General features: G+C 33.3%; 1 protein-coding gene across 3 annotated transcripts; it reads right to left on the reverse strand.

Moving 5' to 3' along the window:
• Positions 1 to 403: 403 nt before the first annotated feature.
• Positions 404 to 22,329, reverse strand: LOC148947968 (uncharacterized). Of its 3 annotated transcripts, none has more exons than XM_089095610.1 (4): positions 22,284 to 22,329; positions 8,091 to 8,256; positions 4,209 to 4,373; positions 404 to 3,286 (listed from the first exon to the last, which is right to left on the reverse strand). In XM_089095610.1, the coding sequence occupies exons 2-4, from the start codon at positions 8,158 to 8,160 to the stop codon at positions 2,142 to 2,144; spliced, it is 1,380 nt and encodes a 459-aa protein (XP_088951736.1). In that variant the 5' UTR covers positions 8,161 to 8,256; positions 22,284 to 22,329; the 3' UTR covers positions 404 to 2,141. The 3 variants fall into 3 exon arrangements, with proteins under 3 accessions (XP_088951736.1, XP_088951737.1, XP_088951738.1); XM_089095611.1 differs by having other exon boundaries at positions 22,256 to 22,294; XM_089095612.1 differs by lacking the exon at positions 22,284 to 22,329 and adding an exon at positions 20,465 to 20,482.
• Positions 22,330 to 23,034: the final 705 nt, after the last annotated feature.

Here is a 23,034-nt window from a genome sequence, read left to right on the forward strand (position 1 = left end):
AAAGAGTGTAATTGTATCCAGGCTGTGAAACAGCATAGATATAATATTTTGGGAATGATATTAACTTTTATTTATCAGGTCTAGTAAAGGATGTATAGCCTTCGACTAAATTAAACATAACTATTTGTGTCATGATCTTCAAAATACGTAATGTTGTTAAATATTATGGAAAAAGTTTGCCCAGCATATATAGAATAGACAAAACCATACATTCTTACAGGAAAACAGTGAAGATTACAACTGTTATTTTCTTTTGCCCTGAAAAAGACAATGTCAATATCAAACAAAAAGAGATTAATTAAAAAAAAAAATTTCCACAAAATGAGTTTTTCAAAAAAATAAAGAACTCCATTAAAACAAAAATTAACAAAAATACACACATTCCAAGCATACAAAAACCACAAATCAGTATCAATAAATAAATGAAACCCAAAACGAACAGAAATTAAAGTAAATAGCAGAGTCAAACTAAAAAAAGCAGAAATTAACATGAATAGGGTTCAAAGCCCCTTTGCTTTCTAAAAGCCAAAATATAATTTGTACTTAACTTATAATTTATTTTTGAAATGTCTTTACTCTTATAATTTTAAGAAATCAAAAATTTATCAAGATTTTAAGGAATAAATATCAGCATATGTATATTAAACTGACAATGCACATACATTGGATTTTTCAAATGAAATATAATTTTTCAGCATGAAACTGCTGACAAATAGAATTTCCCAGCCATTCAAAAACAAAGCTTTCGGGTCTTTTCGAACATTATATATGGACAAAACAATGTTTTCAGTTTTTTTGTGCGGTTCGGTTTCGTTGGTCCTAAGATACATAATTTTGCATAAAACAATAAAGAAAGTGTTGTTCCTGTAGCTGACATTTATCTTACAGGTTTTTTTTTCAAAATTGGAGTAATTCAGTTAGGATCGTTTATAAGGAAGAAAAAAAACACATGCGCCTCAAATTTGTTTTTGTCAATTGATCCATGTTTCCCGTTTCTTTAGCCTTTTGATTCTTTTAATCTTTTTTTTTGTGGAACTAAATGAAACAAATGACAAACATTATATCTTGCTTTCTTGCGCAAGTTTTTGGTTGCTTAAAAATCCTAATTATTATGCATTTTATTTTTAGACGAAGTTAACTTCTGTTTCTTTTTAGATTATCAATTTAAGAGAAAATTTTTTCGGAAGATAAGGATTTGCCTTTTTCGGCTCGTGTGATCATTGGATGAAAAGACAAGCTTAGCTTGCAAAACATAGAATAACCAGAAAACTATATAAATATCAAAAGTGCTACTTTAAATATGAGAATTAGCCAACGTGAACAGCTTCAGCTCTTCATCAAATTTTCTTCTTTAAATAAAAATCAATATTGTTCCAAAGGTCTTGTTGTAGTCTATAAACTGAGAGGCTTTTTCTAGAATAGGTTGTTTGATGCTGATTCAGAGCCGACTTAAATGAAAATACTCTTTTGCACAAATCCCATTTAAATGGTGTCTCTCTTGTATGTACTCTTTGTGCTTGTTAAAATAGTCCAGTCAAGTACTTATTGGATCAATCATCTTTTAAACAGTTGCTCACCTGTATGAACTCTTTGGAGCTCATACGAAAATCTTGATGCAGAAAGGAATTTCTTACATTCATCACATTTGTTACAAAAAAGAAAAATATATATCACTACTTTCCACAGGATGATGATGAAATTGCAAAAGAAACTAAACACATAAAAAATTGAAAAAAAAGTGATTATTACTAGTTAGTTGTTAGAACAATAGCCACAAACCAATGAGAATACAGCTTGTCTTAAAGCAATCTTCTGAAACTCCTGTATGCGCTTTCTGATACCTGTGAAAATTGCTAAAATCAGAAAAGTTTTTCTAAACACATCACATATGATAGGTTATTCACCTGTATCCAGTGTTTGATGTGTATTCCAACTGCAAGCTTGCGAAAAACACTTCTCACATAAATAAGATTTAATCGGCTATTCATCCGTATGCCCTCTTTGGTGCTTGTTCAAACTTCCTGCTTGAGCAAAGGTTTTCTCACAAACATTACACTTAAACGGTTTCTCACCCGTATAAATTCTTTGATGTGGTTTCAACGGTCCAGCTTGAAAAAAGGTCTGGCCAAAAACATCACACTTCACGGTTTCTCACTTGTATGCAATCTTAGGTGCCTGTTCAAACTACTTAGTACAGAAAAGTATTTTTTACATACATTGCATTTAAACGGTTTCTCACCCGTATGAAATCTTTTATGAATGTTCAAATCTGATGACTGAGCAAAGGTCTTGTCACAAACATCACACTTAAACGGTTTCTCACCCGTATGCGTTCTTTGATGTCTACTCAAATTTACTGGTTGAGAAAAGGTCTTGTCACAAACATCACACTTAAACGGTTTTACACCCATATGCAATCTTTGGTGCATCTTCAAACTAGCTAGTACAGAAAAGCATTTTTTACATACATCGCATTTAAACGGCTTCTCACCTGTATGCGTTATTTGATGTGTATTCAAATTTCCTGCTTGAGAAAACGTCTTGTCACATACATCACATTTAAACGGTTTTTCACCTGTATGAATTCTTTGATGTCGGTTCAAATCTATCAAATAAAAAAACGTCTTATCACATACATAACACTTAAAGGGTTTCTCACCCGTATGCAATCTTTGATGGGTGTTCAAATATGATGAATGAGCAAAAGTTTTGTCACAAACATTACACTTAAACGGTTTCTCATCCGTATGTACTCTTTGGTGCTGTTTCAAATTTCCTGCTTGAGCAAAGGTCTTGTCACAAACATCACACGTAAACGGTTTCTCACCCGTATGAATTCTTTGATGAATGTTCAAATTTGATGAGTCAGAAAAGGTCTTGTCACATAAATCGCACTTAAACGGTTTCTCACCCGTATGCGTTCTTTGGTGGTTGCTCAAATATTGTGCAACAGAAAAGGTTTTATCACAAACATTACACTTAAACGGTTTCTCACCCGTATGCTGTCTTTGGTGCCGGTTCAAATAATGCATTCGAGCAAATATCTTGTCACAAACCTCACATCTATATATCTTTTTCTTTTTATGAGTTCTTTGATATCCTTCCAATTTTCTATAATTTTTAATTTGCAGGCAACTTATCAAACCTGTTGTCTGATTTGGTAGGCCTTTTCCTTCCGATTCAGACGCACAACCATTTGAGAAACCGCTCGAAGAGGGATTCATTGAAACAAGTAGTGGCGTATTTTCCTGTAAGTGTAGTCCAGATACGTATGGTGAAAAGTGACCTAAAATTGAAAAGTCTATAGAATTAAAAAAAACTAATTTTAATTTCGATTCCTCTTCTCTCCCTCAAGGTGATACTATAACTAGCTTTTAAAATTAGATTTTCTAATTTAAAAAAAATAAGGAAAATCAAACCTTAAACGTTCAAAAAGCATACCGAGGGGTAAACCAAATTATAAGTGAAGGATCGGAAATATTACAACAAATATTAGGAATTATTGTAACTAAAAAGGAAGAGCAAATTAAATATACATCATTTGTTGAAGGTAATACTTTTTGGAGTCGCCGCAAGGCATTGAATAAAAACGATGAAAGTCACGTTTTACTCAGGTCTTACAAATGCAAGTTCAAATAGGGATAAATCCTTTTAATAAAAAGTTAAAAAATGACAAAAAAATTCCAGATATTTCGGTAACACATTCAGTGACACCGTCGTCAGCAAATATCCGGTATTTTTTTTTCATTGTTTTTCACTGGCTTTTAAAAGGATTTATCCCTTTTTCAACTAATCCAATCAGACTTACTACTTCTTCTTGCTAGATAGGCAGTTCAATCTAGCTTCTAGGTAGATCAGATCAAAAAATTAATTTTCTACTTATTTCAAATTCAACTTGGAATCAAAATAACAGACAGATCTATCTCTTAATTTATAAAGAAATATATACACTATAAATATGAATTGTATAATCTATTGTGTCATATAATTTTAAGGCTTATTATCAAGCTTATTGAAAAATAATAAAACCTACACAACCACTTTCAAGTGAAAATTAAAAAATATTCTTAGAAAACTACAAAAACGGTTTGGCGAATAAGATAAAACAAAAGTTCCATCTTAATATTAAGTCCCATTGTCCTATTTTCGTCAAATAAAATATTATCCAACACCAATCAATCAACAAAAACACACTATTTCGGATGTACCTTCATTGTTGGAACATTTGGATTCCTGGGTGTCGTATTCAAATTTACATGGTCCTGAAATGCTAGCTAAATTAAGCAAAGGAACATCTTCACGTTTTGGTGACAAATGATTGTTTGGAAAATGAAAGGGCTTCTCGCTGTCACCTGGTAATGCATCTTCAACTTCTAAAACAAAATTTAAATTAAACAGACATAGAAAAATTTTACAGTAAATATTTCTAAACAAACATGACAGCTTTTTCTCTTTCTAGTTACGTGTAAAAATGTAATTATACAGACATTATATGTCCACATTAAATCAGATGGATAGGCAGGTTTATTCACAAATCGTTTTTAAAATCTACTTTTCATAGAGCGAAAGAAAATTAGAAACACTAGACAAAATTCATTCACATAAAACGAATAAAAACCTGAAATTTATAACAAAAAAAATCATAGCATAGAAGGAGTTGCTGGTTAAGTGTAAGTTAAGGATAACGTATTGAATACAAAACTAAAAAACTTAACATTTTACGGCTTAACAATCACAAAAAAAGACAATTTTAAGAAAAAAAAATCCTAATCAATTGTGGTTTTCTGCATTAGTTCCCAAAACATAAAATACAAAATATAGCCTCGCAAAGTTTAGCAGCTGAACTCAATTAACTCTATTCCTCTTTTACATGTATTATGATTAGATATTCCCATTTGAACCCCCCATAACTACCCTTGCTTTGGGAGAAATATTCCGTTCTATCATATCTGCACCAAGAAAAAGATTGACGGAATATTTTTCTACCGGATGATAATTTGTCCCACGAAACTTAAAAATTAAAGCTGATAAATTTAATTTAAAAGTGTTTTGCATCACAAAAAAGTCACTTTTATCACCCCCAAGCTCTTAATCGTTAGATCCAAGTACATATACGCCTACTACTATTAACAACTCGCCGCAGTACCAAGCCACCAGAGGTCAAAACAGTTATGCATGTTCCTCCTCCATCCCACTCTATTCAATGCTTCCCTCTTTAAAGCCTCCCAGGAAGTTCCCATTTCCTTTAAATCTTCATTTATGACACCCTCCAACCTCAACCGCGAATGACCTGCTATCTGTTTAGCCCTAGACGGTTCGCCGAAAAGAACAAAATTCAGCAATATGTATTCCTTCATCGGCAAAACATGCCCTAGCCATCTCAACCTTTCTCGATTTATAGCCCTAGAAAGCAGGATTAAACCACACTTTTTGGGCAGCCTAGTGTTTGAAATACGGTGAGTAAGCCGGGTACCCAGAACAATCCGCAGGCAATCTCTCTGGAAAACATCTAGCAAATCTTCATCCGCTTTTCGGAGCGCCGATGCTTCAGAGCCATATCTGACCACAGTCATCACTGTAGCTTTCAAAATTTGAATCTTATTTGCAGACTTATCTTCCTATTCTTCCAAACTTTTTTTAACCGTGAAAAAAAAAAACACCCTAAGCATTGGCTATTCTATTTTTAATTTCTTTAATGTTTCCATCGTCTTTGAAAACAATACTACCAAGGTAAGTGAAGCTGTCTCACTGATCAATCTTTTCGTTACCTAACGTCACCTTTTCATTTTCTCTTATTCCTAGCCTAAGTGACTTTTTTGAACTCACAAAACCTCCAAAAATTCATTAATTTTGCTCACACTTTCATCTAGGATGCTTAAATCTAATCCCAGGAGATTTGTTTTCTCTCCATTTGATTCCGTGGTCTCCCATTGCCTTTCCTGTGCTCCTTAAGACAAAATCCATCAAAATGATCCATCCATACAAAGGGGATGGAACACAACCCTGCTTAACTCTTGATTTAACACGAAACCAGCAGCTAACCGCATTTCCAATCTTGACCGCAGCTGAGTTATTCTCCTACATAGCACTAATCACTTTAATGTATTTGTCTGGTATCATAGGCAGCACAATAGCGCTGCCTAAGTACAGAAAGATGTTGGCACAATGTATTTTTTTTTAATTTTTTGGTTTTAGAACAAGGCACTTCGTATCGAAGAAGTTGTCGTAGAAACTTCAATAAGGACTCATTCAATTGGAAATTGAAGGGGTTAGTGCCTTTTTTAGTTGTAAAAATGTTTGGAGGGCAACTAAGCCCCCCTCCCACGCCCATCCCCCCTCAACAAGCGTTGTAAGTTTTAATTTCCCACACGAAACTGTTCCTAAGATATTGTTGATATGCCCTTTTGACAACCTGCACACGGGTGGCAGGTTGTCATCCGTACAACAGAAATATTATCTGGAAATTTTACCTTCATAGATTGTGGATTTTGAACAAGCCTGAAGACACTGTGTGTATACATTTAATGCAGCTTTTACGGTTATTGTAACTAACAACAGTAATTGTATTAAGTTGAAATTTAGGATATATATGACTACTATTAAACACTTTTTTACTACTATTTGCGTCATGATTTTCAAAAGGGTTTTTGTTGTTTTAAATTGCCGAAAAAGTTTTGCCAGCATACAAATAGCAGGCAAAACTATACATTCTTTAAAAAAACCGGAAAAATTGAAACTAATATTTTAATTTTCCCTGAAAAAGACTATCAATATAAAACGGACAGAAATTAACTTTTGAAAAAATATTTCCACCTAATAAGTTTTTTTTTAAAGTAAAGAACTTTATTAAACCAAAAATGAACAAAAATAGAAGCAAATAAACTACCAAGCATACAACTACCGAAATCAGCATCAATAAATAAATGAAACCCAAAACGAACAGAAATTACAATAAATAACCGTGTCAAACTCAAAACGAGCAGAAATTAATATGAGTAGGGTTCAAAACCCTTATGCTTTCTAAAAGCCAGGAAAAAATTTGCAATTTACTTTAGGTATTTGATTTTACTTTGGTACTTTGGGTTTCATTGATTTATTGCAGCTGATTTGTGGTAGTTATATGCTTGGTAGATTATTTTATTATATTTTTGTTCATTTTTGGTTCTTTACTTTTTTAAAGAGAACTTATTTTGGGAAATTTTGTTTTTAATAAATACCATACAAGGATAATATCATCACTAAAACTCTTCTATCATCAGAATCTAACGTTTGCTCATAATTTGTAAAACTGAAAACCAAATGTGTTCGATAACTCAGGCATTTCTCAATTATTAACCTAAGACTAAAAATTTGGTCGACACATCTTCTACCATTTCTAAGACCACACTGTTCTTATCTTAGAACTTTGTCTACAGCATCTCTCAGTCTAAAAAGTATGTTATTACTGAGTAACTTGCTATCTACAAGGACCAAACTAATGCATCGATAATTACCGCAGTCACATGTCTCTTATACAATGGTATAATTAAGGTTTTCTTAAAATCGCTGGGTACTTTCCTTTTCTCAAAAATTATATTCATAATCTTCAGTTATTATTTTTTAATCCTTTTAGTAGTGTCGCTAATTCTCACTCACAAAACAAATCTTCCTTCATGTCCAAGGTATCACAAACTTTTTCAATTTACTCTATATCTTTTCCTGCAACTCTATCAAGGTTTAGCACAAACTCAAAATGTTCTGCCCACTTTTCTTTAACCCTTTCCTTATCACTAATTGTGGCCCCGTTCCTATTTTTAACTGAGACAAGTCCGGATTGACAACTTCTTCTTAATTTATTAACATACCAGTCCAACTTTTTACTATTATGCCTTCAAGCTGCGTCTTCCAGATCCTCGGCAATTTTATCCATGTCCTGCACTTCACACTTCCTTAGTTCATATTTTAATGCTTTCTCCACTTTCTTTACATTCCTTTTGTTTTCATATGATCTATCATTCAGATAATTCTTGTACAGGCCCTTTCTGTCTATTAAACATAAAGCTATAACTTTTCTTTTATTCTGTAACAGAAAACTTAACTGTACAACTTACCGTTTTTAATGAAAGAATCATCAGAAACAGTGATGGGATCATCCGTTTTCGGAATTTGTGGCAAGTCCATGAAAAATCTTATGAAAAACGAAGTTAATGCAAATTATCAGAAGTCCAATACTATCATCGAAACTTGGAAACAACACAGATTTTAGTCAGGAGAGTCCTAAAATACAAAAGACATAAGGATTGATGACTAATAATGACTTTTAAACACTGCAGAGCAAATATTATCTTAATACAGTTAAAAGGAAAGGCTCAACTCCTTCAGTAGTCAACGGAGTTAAAAGTTTTTTTTTTAAGATTTAGAATAAGGCTGTGACACAATTGCCATCGTGGCAAATATAATTGAAAAAATTAAATACCCTAATTTTATTTTATTTTTTCTTACATTGCGTGCCTTGTTATTTATTTTTTTTTTATATGAGCAATAACAGTCACCATCTATATTATCCTGCTGTCAAGAATCAGTGAAGAATTTGTTTTAAACTAAGCCTGTTACCACGACAACATGATTATGGAGAGAGAGAGTCAGGTAAAGGAAATATGTTAAATATGAAGAAATGCAATTTCAGAAGCAAAGGAACTTAATGTATTTATTTTTTTTAAATGAAAGAAATAGTGGATAAAAAAAAGCAAACAAAAGCAAAAGCACCTGGCACATCAGTTTTCAACTGTTTTTCCATATATTATGAATTAAAATAACAAAAATTAATATATAGTTAAAAAACATCTTAGCTCTATTAAAATATAAAAATTTTGAGTTTGAGAAAAGGGTCAAGAGTCTTGACGACTTTATTCACTAAACACGCTATATATATATATATATATATATATATATATATATATATATATATATATATATATATATATATATATATATATATATATATATATATATATATATATATATATACCAAAAGAGGCTGACATCATATATATTAGAATAATTACCGATATTGTTTGCAGAATACACAGCGATTAGTTTGAAGGCAGGCAGTGAGGAGGATATCCGTCAACGTCAACGCTCAAGTTTGAACGCAGGCAGTGAGGAGGATCTCCGTCAACGTTAACGATCACCGTCAACGCTTGACTCAAACGTCAAACAGGTTCCTAGACGGTCAATTGAGTCAATTACTTGACGGAGAAATTTGGAAAAAATTATTGACTGTCTAGGGCCTCCTTTAAGTGTTAGTCGATTAGCATGAAACCAAGATTTTACATTCAAAGCAACAGTTTCGAGGGACAACCATAGGTCCTCCTCATTGCCCACCTTCAAACTAATTGCTGTGTCATCCGTAAGCAATATCAGTAATTCTGCTTCTGAAGACACACAATTTGGAAGATAATTTATATTAGTGAAAAACATCGGCCCAAATACAGCACACCAAGGTTACCCCAAAAATTTTCTAGTGGAAAAATATGAGATGATTCGTCATCAACTTGAACTTTAGTACTTCTTTCAGATAAATATGATCTCATAAATCAGGAGCTATTCCAAGAATTCCTATATTTTCCAAATTATCAAAAAGGATTAGGATGTCTAATGTATCAAAAGCTTTTTAATGTAAAAAAAATATAGTTGCCGCCAGATAATTATCATCCATAACCTCTGATAAAAAATGATGTAGAGCAACTACTGCTTGCTCTGTTGACCAGCCATTCAAGAGACCAAAGTCATTGGGAGAAAAAATATTATTCTTTACCAGAAATGAAGTAAACCTAATCTTTACTAATAGTATCTCCTCAATGACTACAACCAGAAACATAGGCGCTACTGTTTTCTTCTTTACCGTAAATTACGAGGAGGTTTAACGTTGATTACCTCAGGGCAAGACGAAGGTTTTATTGATTGTCCACACGTGGGTGTTACGTCATACTGGATGTTTATTCTTCGAGACTTCTTTGGTTGTCCCGTAATTATTTATCTATGTAAATTAAATGAGGATGACTTAATTTTGCAAGACTTGTTTTGCTAGAGCTCACGAGACACTAGTTTAGTGGGGACCCCCCAGATATAATTAAGGATTACGTATTGCGGAAACGTGGGTGTTACATAATACTTAAATAATTTTTCTTCAAGGCGTCTTTTTTCTTCGGAATTTCTTTTTCTTCGAATTTCCGTTTGTTTGTTTCAAGATTACTTTTTCTTCAAGAAATTTTCCTCGCGTTATTTTTTCAAGATCTTGGTATTATTGATTATGTACATGTGGGTGTTACGTAATAGTCAATTGTTCACTCATACAATTTAAAGGCACGTATTATTGTTTTTCGTTCTTCAAGGCGTTTTCCCTCGAAATGTTTCATCAAGGCAGTTCCCAAATCACTTACAGAAGATGTGCTTTGATTCAGGGAACCTTCATACTCCGTCATCAAAGATTTCGCCATGAAATAGTGCTTTAAATAACAGAGCCAAAAAAAATCATTGTTGTCATATTCCAGGAAATAAATTCTACGCAATGCGTTGCTCCCGAGCACAAGCCACTTGATGTTACATCATAGTTAATTGTTTACCTATGCAAACCCTTAGCAAGCAATTCAAGTCAGCGCGCACTAGCATCCAACAATGTTATTGATGATTGATATATGAGGCACATGTGCTTGCTATGTAATACTTTAGTGGATATTATCAAGGCGGCAACATTGTAAATAACTATCTAGTTCTTAGCATATTTTTAGTAATGAATGCGTTTACTCTATTGGAAGATAAGGGAATGGCAGCACTGAAATGATAAAAAGAGCACCCTTATGGTTAGGATATGGTACAACTTCTTATACGGTCAATACCCTGTTTTTTCCTCTTCACTAAACAGAATTTTGCAGTTATATTAGACAATCTTGAACGGGTGTACCTAATGACTACAGATGTACATAGGATACAAGATGCCTTAACCATTAAGGTGAAATATATTAAAGATTCATCGTGGAAGAAGAAATTTAAAGAATGAAGACTTTAATTGTACATACAAGTTTTATTAATAACAAATTTTCAAACATTATTAAGACACTTTATTCTTAGGGCATAGAAATCTTAATCATACAGATAGGAAAGGCTATTTTCAATTATAAAGTCATTCAATCAAGGATTGTCTACATAATTGCTGAGAAATTCACTGTAAGTATACCCACGACATCATAAATAAATTTGTTGATTGATAAATCTTGTACTCGCCACTGAATTAGTCCAAGAACCTTAGTTATCTGACAAGAACGAGCATAAACAATGTAATGTATTCAACATTTTCATTAATATGCTTTTTCCTTATTGATTCAACAAGTGGTTTTATATAATTTCCTCTGCAAAATTAAAACCTTCTAAAATTACCTTCTAAAAACAGAGCCCCATTCATATATTTTAGGTTTGACTCTTAAGTTTTAAGATCGTTCTTTACTTTTAGCAAAACATTTGATCCAATTCAATATCTTTCCTCTTTAATTATATATTTCCTTATTGTTAAAAAGGGCATAGAATTTAAAACATTTTCTTGAACGAGTCTTGCCATTATTTCCAGTGATTCTGTAAAATATTCCCTTTTAAGGGCTAGTCACACGTAGCTGATTTTGGGAACCGATTTCCGCAAGGGTGTATTTCACGTCGAGTGATTTTAATTAATGATGGTAAAAGACGGGTATGAGTGATGTTTTTCGGTGATTATTCATCATTACTTACGATTAATTTACGATAATCATTACATACGATTAATTACATGCCTAAAGCTTTAAAGCTCTAGCACATTCCTTGTCTAGAACGTAATTAATGATGATTAATACACCGAAAAACGTCACCAAGCCCCGCCTCTTAGCGTCATTACTTATAATCACTCGATGGGAATACACCCTTGCTGAAATCGGTTCCAGAAATCAGCTACGTGTGCCTAGCCCTTTACTGTTAAAAAAGGCTAAGCATCTAAAAAAAATAGTTTTTAATAAGGTTTTTGTTATTCCCTTCACCCAGTGGTTTCATATATTTTCCCATGCAAGATTAAAACCTTCTAAAACATACAAAAATAAAAACAGGGCAGCCCCCTCCTTCCATTTTTGGTATCCGATATGACATATCATCAAAAAATGCCTAGCAACCATGTCAAATCACTGTGTGTTGTAGGAATGGTGCCAAGAAATTCCCTCAAGCAAAGATCTCAAAACATAACAACAAGACCAGATGGTGACTTTTGCAGTGCAGATGACAACATTCAGAACAGAAGTGGAACTTTTTTTTCTCTTTTTTGGAAAATCAGACGTCAGAACAAAAGCGAAATTTGTTTCTCTTCGTTAGAAAAATCCAGAAGCGAATTTGAAATTCAATCTCTTCTTTAGAAAAAACTTGGAACAGAAATTGAATTTTTTCTTCTTTTATTTGGAAAAATTAAGAAGTGAATTGTTACATTTCTCTTCTTTTGGAAAAATTCAGAAGTTAAACTTTTTTTTACCAGAATAAATCCCCACTTCATATGTCTCCAACTCTAAAAAGAATCCGGTTCATCTCTCAGACTTTGGTAAAAACCTTATCCACGTATTTCATATTCTAGCAAACCCCTTTTTTTAGTCCTTAACCCAGAAAAAATAAAAACAGGGCAGGTCCCTCCTTCCATTTTTGGTATCCAATTTGACATATCATCAAAAAATGCCAAGCAACCATGTCAAATCACTGTGTGTTGTAGGAATGGTGCCAAGAAATTCCCTTAAGCAAAGATATCAAGGCAAAACAACAAGACCAGATGGTGACTTTTGCAGTGCAGATGAGAAAATTCAGAACAGAAGTGGAACTTTTTTTCTCTTTTTTTGGAAAATCAGACATCAGAACAAAAGCGAAACTTTTTTCTCTTTCTTAGAAAAAATACAGAAGCGAAATTGAAATTCAATCTCTTCTTTAGAAAACATTTGGAACAGAAATCTTCTTTTATTTGGAAAAATTAAGAAGTGAATTGTTACATTTCTCTTCTTTTGGAAAAATTCAGAAGTTAAACTTTTTTTTACTTGAATAAATCCCCACTTCATATGTCTCCAACTCTAAAAAGAATCCGGTTCATCTCTCAGACTTTGATAAAAACCTTATCCACATATTTCAGACTCTAGCAAACCCCTTTTTTTAGTCCTTAACCCAGCTTTATGAAAATCTAAGACCAATTTTGTATGGTAAAATTAGATTTATTACAAATATATAAGCAAAAACATTCTTATAATTGCCATCTCAAGGCATAGGAACAAGGCCAGATGGTGACATTTGCAGCGCAGGTGGGAAAATTCAGATTAGAAGTGTAACTTTTTTCTTTTCTTTGGAAAAATTCAGTGCTGAAGTGTAAATTTTTTCTCTTCTATGAAAAAATCTAGAACACAACTTTTGAAGAAAAATCGATTTTTTTCTTCTTTGGGAAAATTCAGAAATGAAGTGTGATATTTCTTTTCTTTTGGAAAAATTCAGAACAGAGGTTGAACTTTCTTCTTGAAAACCTACTTCTTAGGTCTAGCTAAAAAAAGAATCCAATTAATCTCTCTCAGACTTTGGTAAAAATCTTATACACGTATTTCCGACTCTGGTAAACCCGACTCTAATGAAAATCTACTGCACCTGTGTGTCTGACCATTTGCTGGCCTGTCTTTGTAAATTTGAAAAAAAACAGCTCATTTCTCTCAGACTTTGATAAAAATCCTGTTAACCTATCTCAGTCTCTAGTAGACCTCATATCTAAACGTTGCAGTTGCTAGTGTACCCTAAAAATAATGGAAACATACCAAAGTACTGCAATAGAATATTTTTATTGAAATAATGTTATGCAGAATATCATCATGAAAAAAAATGAATGCTTTGAATCTATTCCATAAAATACTTCATAATGTTTTCACTTGACACGGCACTTATTCGATTTTGGGGAATACAGGAACTTTAACAGGGTTTTGGCTACAATCACATCACGCATTGCGTTCGTTTTCGCCATCCAACCGCCATCCAAACCTCGGTTTTACTAATAAACCAGTTTTTTTGTAAAACGACATTTCACTTCCTGCTAATAAGCCGGTTTTTGAAACTTCATCCAGCCCTTGTTGAATTGTCGTTGTATGGATGAAGAACTGAGCTTTTATCTTGGTTTTACTTGTTTAGTTTTACTTTTGGCACTAACTTTCAAATAGACTGACAAATAGTGAGAGATTCTCATTTGTTTAGTCAGAGAATCAGAATACTACTCAGAGAAATGCAGATGGCTCTGGGGAAAACCTGAATGCAACCCCTAGTTCTGAGAGCAACTATCAAGATACAAGCTAGGTAAATGCAGAGCTGAAGGATACTCGAATGCAAACCACGGTGCTGATGGAAACAATCAAGCAGGAATTCGCGAGTCTTCAGGAAGAAAGAAAGGACGAAAAAAGCTCCATGAGCTGACCCGACAGTAACGAAGAAGGTTGAAAGCAAAGGGTGAAAAGTACATGACCCTCTCCAAGAAAGTACATAGTGCTAGAACTTTCAGAGACTGTTCTGGAAAATGTAAGGGGAGCTGTTTTGATAGAGTAGATAATGCAGCCAGGAAAGCAATATTTGACTCTAATTGGAAAGCTGGTGACAAACTGGTGCAATAGCAGTTTTTGGCTGGACTGATTAGAAAAGGTTAACCAAAGCAAAAGAGAGTGGACGAGAGCAATAGGGTAAGAAGTGCTTCCTACCAGTACACGCTCAAGAATATCACTGGAGAAGTAGAAACTGTCTGTAAAACCTGTTTTATTGGGACATTCGACATCACAGATATAGAACTGAGAGGAATAGTTTCAAAGATAACTGAGTTTGGTGTGATCCAGACACCGCATTCAACCCCCAAGAGACAAGCGTACAACAGGTGTCCAGAAACTGATATGGAGTTTATCAAAAAACACATAAACTCTTTCCCGGCCTTTGAGTTGCATTATTCAAGAGCCCATGCCTCCAGAGAGTATCTATCCTCGAATTTAAATATTACAAAAATGTTCGACCTTTACAAGGCAAAGTGTGAAGAAGAGGGTAGAAAGAATGTATCGATCAGTCACTATAAGAAAGTGTTCCATGAACACATCAATCTTGGATTCAAACCTCCAGCCAATGATTCCTGTGGCCTATGTGAAAGCTTGAAAATGAAAATTCAGGCAGATCCTGATCCTGGAAATCTTGTAATCATTAAAAAAGAGCAGTGTGACAATGCCTTCAAACTAGCTTATGACAGAAAAAAGGAAGACAAAGAAAAAGCACTAAAATCTGGAGGAACTTTGGAACTTTGGACGTTTGACATGCAACAATGCCTTCCAACCCCAGATGTTAAGGCGAAGTAAGTATTCTATAAGCGTCAGCTCTGGACAAATAATTTAACAGTGCATGTTTCAGGAGAAGGAGAGAAATCCCACAATTTTTTGTGGCTTGAGGGACAGTCAGAAAAGGGAGCTAGTGAGGTTGCTTCCACTTTATTCTTGCTGCTTGGTAAAATTCGGCCCAATCTCAAGCACATCATTCTTTTTTCTGACAAATGCAGTGGTCAGAATAGAAACTCTATTGTTACTGGGATGCTATCTTACTTTATTTCCAAAGTTGCTGTTGGAGAGCTGGAAGTAATTGACCAGAAGTTTCTCAAACCAGGCCACACACATCTTGAATATGATTTGGATCATGCAAGGATAAAGAAGGTCAAGAACACAACCAATATTCAAATCAATGTGCCAGCAGACTGGGCAAATGTCATCAGGACAGCCAGATTTAAGATATCTATGAATGCTCATCAAATGAAAAAGGATGAAATCTTAGATTTGCTGAATTCTTTAAGAGAGTCTTTGTCAGAAGAAACATTGACGTTGACAAAACAGAGTTCAAGTGGACTGACATCCATTGGTTCCGGTACACAAAGAGTTAGGAATAGTGCAGTTCAAAACTTCCCACAAGAATGACAAGCCATTCCGAACCATGAATTTATGAAAAAGGGGTAGAGTTTCTACTATCCCAGTTCTTTCCCCGAAATTTCCCAATGGCCACACAATCAGCAAAGCCAAGTACGATGACCTCATCTCTCTTCTTCCTTTCATCCCAGAGGATCTCCACCGTTTCTTCAGAAATCTTCTGTATGACAATGCGCTTCAAGACTACATTCCAGACGACGCTTTTTTTGTATCTAATTGATGAATTGTAAGCAAAGAAATAAAACTTTGAAAGGACTTGTGCCCTTTTTGCAAATAAAAAAAGTCAAATTTTTAAAATTGTCATTTTGCAAAAAAGTCATAAGTCCCTTATCTTCTAAATAAAAAACAATTCAGCAATTTAAACTTTTCCATCGAATTCTGCTCCAAAAATAAACTAGGAATCAGTCTCAAAAGTTTCAAGTTTTTTAAATTTTGATTTGTGAGAAATATTTTTTCATTGTTCTTACTCTCCTGTAAAATCATAAAAAGTGGACTTATGACCATTTTGCTTAATGCCACAGATTCAAACTCCTAAAATAAAAATATTTACTGCAAGATATCTAAGCAGTTTCACAATAAATAAGGACCAAACATTGTAGTAGCTCATTTCAAATCTCAGAGTGAGTCAAAAGGAACAGGGCTGGATAGTCAAGGAGGCCCACTTGTGCCTCTATAAAGAGGCGACCCACCACAATGTTAAGCGATTTCAGGTCCTAAAGGTCGCAGAGAGACGGCAGTAATCGCATTTTGTAGCCCAAGCTCAAACTAAGAAACTTGCAAAATTTCATCCTCCTCCAACTTTATCTTCATGGGGTAAACTGGGCCGGAAGTTTTGACCCTCCCACCACAGCCCCTCTTTAACGTTGTCCGATTGGGCTGAAATTTAGAGGTTAACCTTTCCTAGGGCCCAGGAGCTTATCCTCGAAATTTCAGCTCAATCCGATCACTCCTTCCCTATTTTCAAAAAACCAAATATAGCCACTTAAAATTCATTTATTTTTTTCTTAGCCACGCCTACAGGCCACAGTTGGCAACGGATCCGGGTGAATGAGGACTCATTCGACGCAGAATTCAACCTGTTAGGGCCTTTTGATATTTTCAGACCAAAAAAATTATCCCCCGAATTTACATTTACGAAAAACCTTGTTTTCCTATAATAGCCCGTGTTAATTTTTCCCACCACAACCCCCCTTTAGCATTGTCTGATCGGGCTGAAATTTAGAGGATAAGCTTTCCTGGGGCCTGGGAGCTTATCCTCGAAATTTCAGCTCAATCTGATCACTCCTTCCACTGTTTCCCAAAAACAAATATCAAGTTTTGCTTGCGTCAAAAATAGATTCCCATTACTAAAAACAATTACAATTGTGTCTCTTTAGTGCAGCAGTCGAGACTCCTGACTTTCAGGCGGAAAACCCGGGTTCGATTCACCGTTAGAGAAAATTTTTTATATACTGAATTTAAATTTTAAAAAAGAAACTCAGTTTCTTTTTTATATTATTTGAAAAAAATTACGTTTTCAAAGAGTTAAAGAGGCTGAGTTACAAGGTCGACCCTTAAAACACCCTGTCGAGAAAGAAAAAAATAATACACAATCATCGAACAGTTAGTCAAGCAATAATAAGTAACAAACTGTACAAAAACGTGCAGAAATTATTTGAAAAAAACTACGTTTTCTAAAGAGTTAAAGAGGCTGAGTTACAAGGTCGAACCTTAAAACGTACAGGGATTAGGAGGCACAGTTGGGGGGCTGCCGCCCCCCAAACCTCCCGCTTTCGCAGCCTTTAAATAAAAAAAAGTTTTTTAAACTGAAAGTAAGGAGCGACATTAAATCTTAAAATGAACAGAAGTTATTCCGTATATGAAAGGGGCCGTGCCCTCCTCAACGCCTCACTCTTTACGCTAAAGTTTTTATTGTTTAAAAAAAAGAGTTGTGAGAAAGTCAAACTTTAGCGTAAAGAGCAAGGCGTTGAGGAGGGCACAGCCCCTTTCATATACGGAATAATTTCTGTTCGTTTTAAGATTTAATGTTGCTCCTTACTTTCAGTTTAAAAAACTTTTTTTTATTTAAAGGCTGCGAAAGCGGGAGTTTGGGGGCGGCAGCCCCCAACTGTGCCTCCTAATCCCTGTACGTTTTAAGGTTCGACCTTGTAACTCAGCCTCTTTAACTCTTTAGAAAACGTAGTTTTTTTTCAAATAATCTTGAACGAAAAGACCATGTTTGCTGAAATAGAAGAAGAAGACAATCTTCAAAACTAACAATATGTGGCACAAAACTCAGAATAAACCTACACAGATGCCATAAACTTCGAAAATGTTAATTAAAAGTCATTGGGACCCTTAAATTTCTATGCATTCCCTTTGAAGCCCTCCATTTTTCTGATGAAAGAGTAGTAAACATTTATGAATCATTTGGATGTGGCTACTAAAAAAAAAAATCAAATATATACAAGCTGGCCACATGCCAATTGACAGGAACCAGCCTCAACACCGGTTAGTTTTTATTGTTTTTTTTTTAACTGAAATATTGCCATTTATGGCCAAAAGACCAATATAGAAAGGTTATTACTTCAAGGACGTATTAGTATTTTCCCCAAAGCAGTTGTATTGAACATGTAATGATGCCAAGATGTTAAGAAGAGGTTCATATTGTCTGTAGTTAGAAGACAAGCAACAAAGAGAATCATTATATACAAGTCTTGTGTATAGCTGAACCATGGCTTGGTCTGAAAAATGGCTACTTAGTTTTCTGTTTATATATATATATTTAAATATATATATATATATATATATATATATATATATATATATATATATATATATATATATATATATATATATATATATATATATATATATATATATATATATATATATATATATATATATATATATATATATATATATATATATATATATATATATATATATATATATATATATATATATATATATTTTTTTTATATATATATATATATATATATATAATTTCTATTCCATTTTTCTGTTTCTTTATTTTTTTATACTGCTTCAACCTGAAAAAAAGGCCCTAAAATACTTACATATAGCCTATCATTACTTAGGGCTTCATATTACTTAACCCCCTAACTCTTACTTATGTGCAAATATAAAGTCAAACCAAATTATATATTTTTTTTATGTATCTTGCACTACAGAACTCTTTTATTTCAATCCAATACCCATAAGCTTAATCAATATTGATAAATTCAACAAACAGAAAGTGTAAGGGAAATATATAGTTTGTGCTATATGTTGATGTTTTAAGATTATATTAAGATTTAAAACTAATTTGAAAATTTTCTATTTTTTAATGTTCTTTTCAGATTTGTATGGTGATTTGATTTACTGTCCCAAACACAAAAATGATCTCTCTTTTGTTTTAGCATGTAGCCTAACCTTCTGAAGAGAAGGTATTCTAGACCAATGCCTATATTTAAAAATTAGGCAGGGAAGGAGCAAAAATGTAAAGTGAAGAGATCATATTTGAAATTTTAAATAAGATTTTCAACACATTTCAATTACTCTTTTGTAGTTAGTGTTTCCTTCCAAGTAGACAAATCCTGGGTAAAATTCTACTTTAGCTATTTTTGGCTATCTTGGAAAGGGGTTAGGTTAGGAAAATGAAACTTTCAGGGATGAATCCATAGGCTAAAGTATGTCCTCAGTAGGTATTTTAAAGTGCCTAACTCCAATCCTTCTCTCTCTAGAGGGTCTTGAAATTTGCCTACATGACAGGTCTGTACCTACTGAAATTTTGACAAAACAACATTTTACCTTAATTTTCAGTTATCAGTTTCTTTTTATCATGCCTTACTTCTGAAAATGCAATTCCTATTACTTAAGTAGAATTTTAAGCCATATTAAAGTTTTCTTTCAAAATTTAGGAAATGTCTTTTCATATCTTTAAAACCTTATAAATTAGGATTGAACAAAGTTGTGAAACTAAAAACAATTTTGTTGTATTTTAGTTAAGCAGAAGATCTATTTTGCAAGGTTTTACTTTTATAACATACAGTTTTTTAAAGATCACCAAAAGTCAGGGCCCTCTAGAGGGAGAAGGAGCAGAGGAAGATACATCAAAATACCTTCCTGGACTTCTTTAGCCTGTAGACCCATCCCTGAAAGTTTCATTTTCATAATCTAACCTCTCCAAGATAACCAAAAGTAGCTAAAGCAGAATTTTACCCAATCTTGTAATATCAAGATCCTGTAATTACAGACCAAGCTATGTAATTAATAAAGGGAATTGCTAGCCTATCAAATGGAAATAAGATTGTTGGTCATACTTTAATAAACAAGTTTAAAACCTGAAATTGTGTAACATAAGCACTGATTTATGACTATAACAGTAATATAGGATGAATTTTGACTTAAAATAAGAAGTAATGTACAACACTCAGCATTATAGCCTATATAGGGAGTAGTGGAGGTAGGTTACTTCAAATTACCTTCTTGAGCTATACTTTAGTTGGTTCATCCATCACTAAAACTTTCATTTTCATAACCTAACCCCTTTCCAAGAAAGCCAAAAGGAGCTAAACTAAAATTTCACCCATGTTTTTAATGTTCTTTTCAGATTTTTATGGTTATTGCTTCTCATGAGCCCTGATTCTGCATTGAAATTCATAAAAATTTACTGGATGAAACTTTTTCTTCAGAATTTACAGCAGCTATTTGTTAACTTTATTTCCTTTTGTTTAGTTCTTGATTAAGATTTAGTAAATTATTGTATAATTTTAACTGAATAGCCTAGGAGTATCAAGACCATTATGAGTGGGGGGACCTGGTAATAATAGTCCAAAACACACAAAGAAAATTTAAAATTAAAACTTGTCTCTCTTCTGTTTTGGCATGTCACCTTCTGAAGAGAAGCTATTTTAGACCTTTACCTATTTTCAAAAACTAGGCAAGAAAGAAGCAAATATGTAACATTAGGGGAAAATTATATTTGGAGTTCTGAATAGGATGTTCAATATAGATTATTCACTCTTATGCACTTTGTGTTTCCTTCTAAGTCAACCAATCCTTCTGTAAGATTACTTCAGGCTATGTTGCGCCTTTCTCAACCAAAGTAAAAAATCATACTAGGCAAATTACCAATTGAAAATAAAAATAATAATTTCCAAGTTTAATTAAAGCAAATTTTTTCCTTAAATTTCAGTCAACCTTTCAGCTTAGTTAATGGATTTAAGCTTCAGTGTAGATTAGTCTTTATATGTTTGTAGATTAGTCTTTATATGTTTGTTGATTGTTGGCTCTGTAGACCAAGCCATCTATTTTATTCTTATTTATTTATGTTTGCAAGTGATAGGGAACAGACCTTTTAAAACTACTTTAAACAGATTTTTTATGACATTTTTGAAAAGTAATATTCCTTTCCCATTGCTTATTTCATGAATAAAGTAATGGTGAAATCCTCAGTCAGTTTTGATAATATTAAATAGAAATTTTTTTGAACAAAAAGTGAGGAGGGACATTAAAGCTGAAAACAAACAGAAATTATTATTTATATGAGGGGGATTGTCACTTCCTCAATACCCCACATGGTAAATATTTACCAAATCATATTATTGACTTACAAATAAAGTGAATATACTACTCAATGCCTTTTTTTATGCTCTTTTCAAATATAATAATCATTTTTGTTGGAAATGAATTTTACCCCACCCTAATATATACCAATTCAGGGTAAATATTTGCAAATTAGGGAGGTTAGGGTTAAGTTTAAACTTACCTCCCATTTACATCAGAAATGAAATATACCCCAACCCCCTAATGTGCAAATCTATACCCTGAATTTGTATTATGAGGTGGGGGTACAATTCATTTCTGACAAGAATGATTATTATATTTAGAAAGAGCATAAAAAAAGGCATCAAGTGGTATTTTTACTTTGATTGTAAGTCAATAATATGATTTGGTAAATATTTACCCCCCACTCTTTATGCTAAAGTTTGACTTTTTGTTCTAGGCTAATTGACCCTGAAACACAAGGACCATTTAGTGGGAATAATATGCTTTTTTAAAAAGTATAAAAAAATGTATTTTTAAACATCATCTTAAATAACTGAAACAAAAAATCAAACTTTAGCCTAAAGACTGAGGAATTGATGAGGGTGGAAGCCTTCAACTATACCCATTACATATGCATCTTAAAGCATTAAAGGAGAGAGTGGGAAATGATTTAAGGATCCTTTGGGCAAAAAAGTTTTATACAAAGCAGTATATCATATAAATACTATTTAAAAACCAAGGTTTGATTCATACTCTTGAAAAAGAGTAAGCTAGGCTAATTTTTTTTGATTGATTGTGCCAAGAAAATTTATAGAACATGGTTGCCGATAAGCTACTGTGAACAGAAGTCACCGAAAAGTTACTCATTAAAATGTATTTCCAACACATTTCATTCAAGCAAAATTATTGCTTGAAATTTTTTAACTTGATTGAAAAGTAAGTGCTAGTAAATCTACCAAAATTTTTGTTAGTTTTTGGATTAATTATGCAAGAAATATACATGGACTTCGCTCGTTATTTTTGGACTTCCCTTTTTCATCTCTGCATCCACTCTTCTGATCTTTGTTGTCACTGAACTCGTTGCAAGGACACTCATTAGCTGGAAACCAATAAACACTAGAAGTATGACAGCCCAACTGAATAGGAACTATGCGAAAATGACATTGAAAGCATGCTATGGCCCTGCTTATGATGTAGAAGACATTGTAATGTAACAGTTCTACATACCGGCAGGGGCGTTATTTGCTATGGGATAGGTGGGGGGGGCAACTGCTTCTTCCAGACCTCAGTTTGTACACTCCTAGACCCGAGTTTGCCCCCCCCCCAATCTGAAATTAACTTTCTTCAAAAACCTTGTCAAAACTAATATAAGCCTGTTGATGCTTAAAGCATCAACAGAAACGGATCAGTTTTCTTTAGTATATATTTACCTTTATAGTACTATAAAGTATCTTTATAGTACTATATAGTACTTTCATGGTACCAAATGGGTCATTTTTCTATT

Source organism: Artemia sp. Qi Xiang Cuo, chromosome 10 (assembly GCF_049724085.1).
Source record: "Artemia sp. Qi Xiang Cuo chromosome 10, ASM4972408v1, whole genome shotgun sequence".
Classification (NCBI taxonomy): Eukaryota; Metazoa; Arthropoda; class Branchiopoda; order Anostraca; family Artemiidae; genus Artemia; species Artemia sp. Qi Xiang Cuo.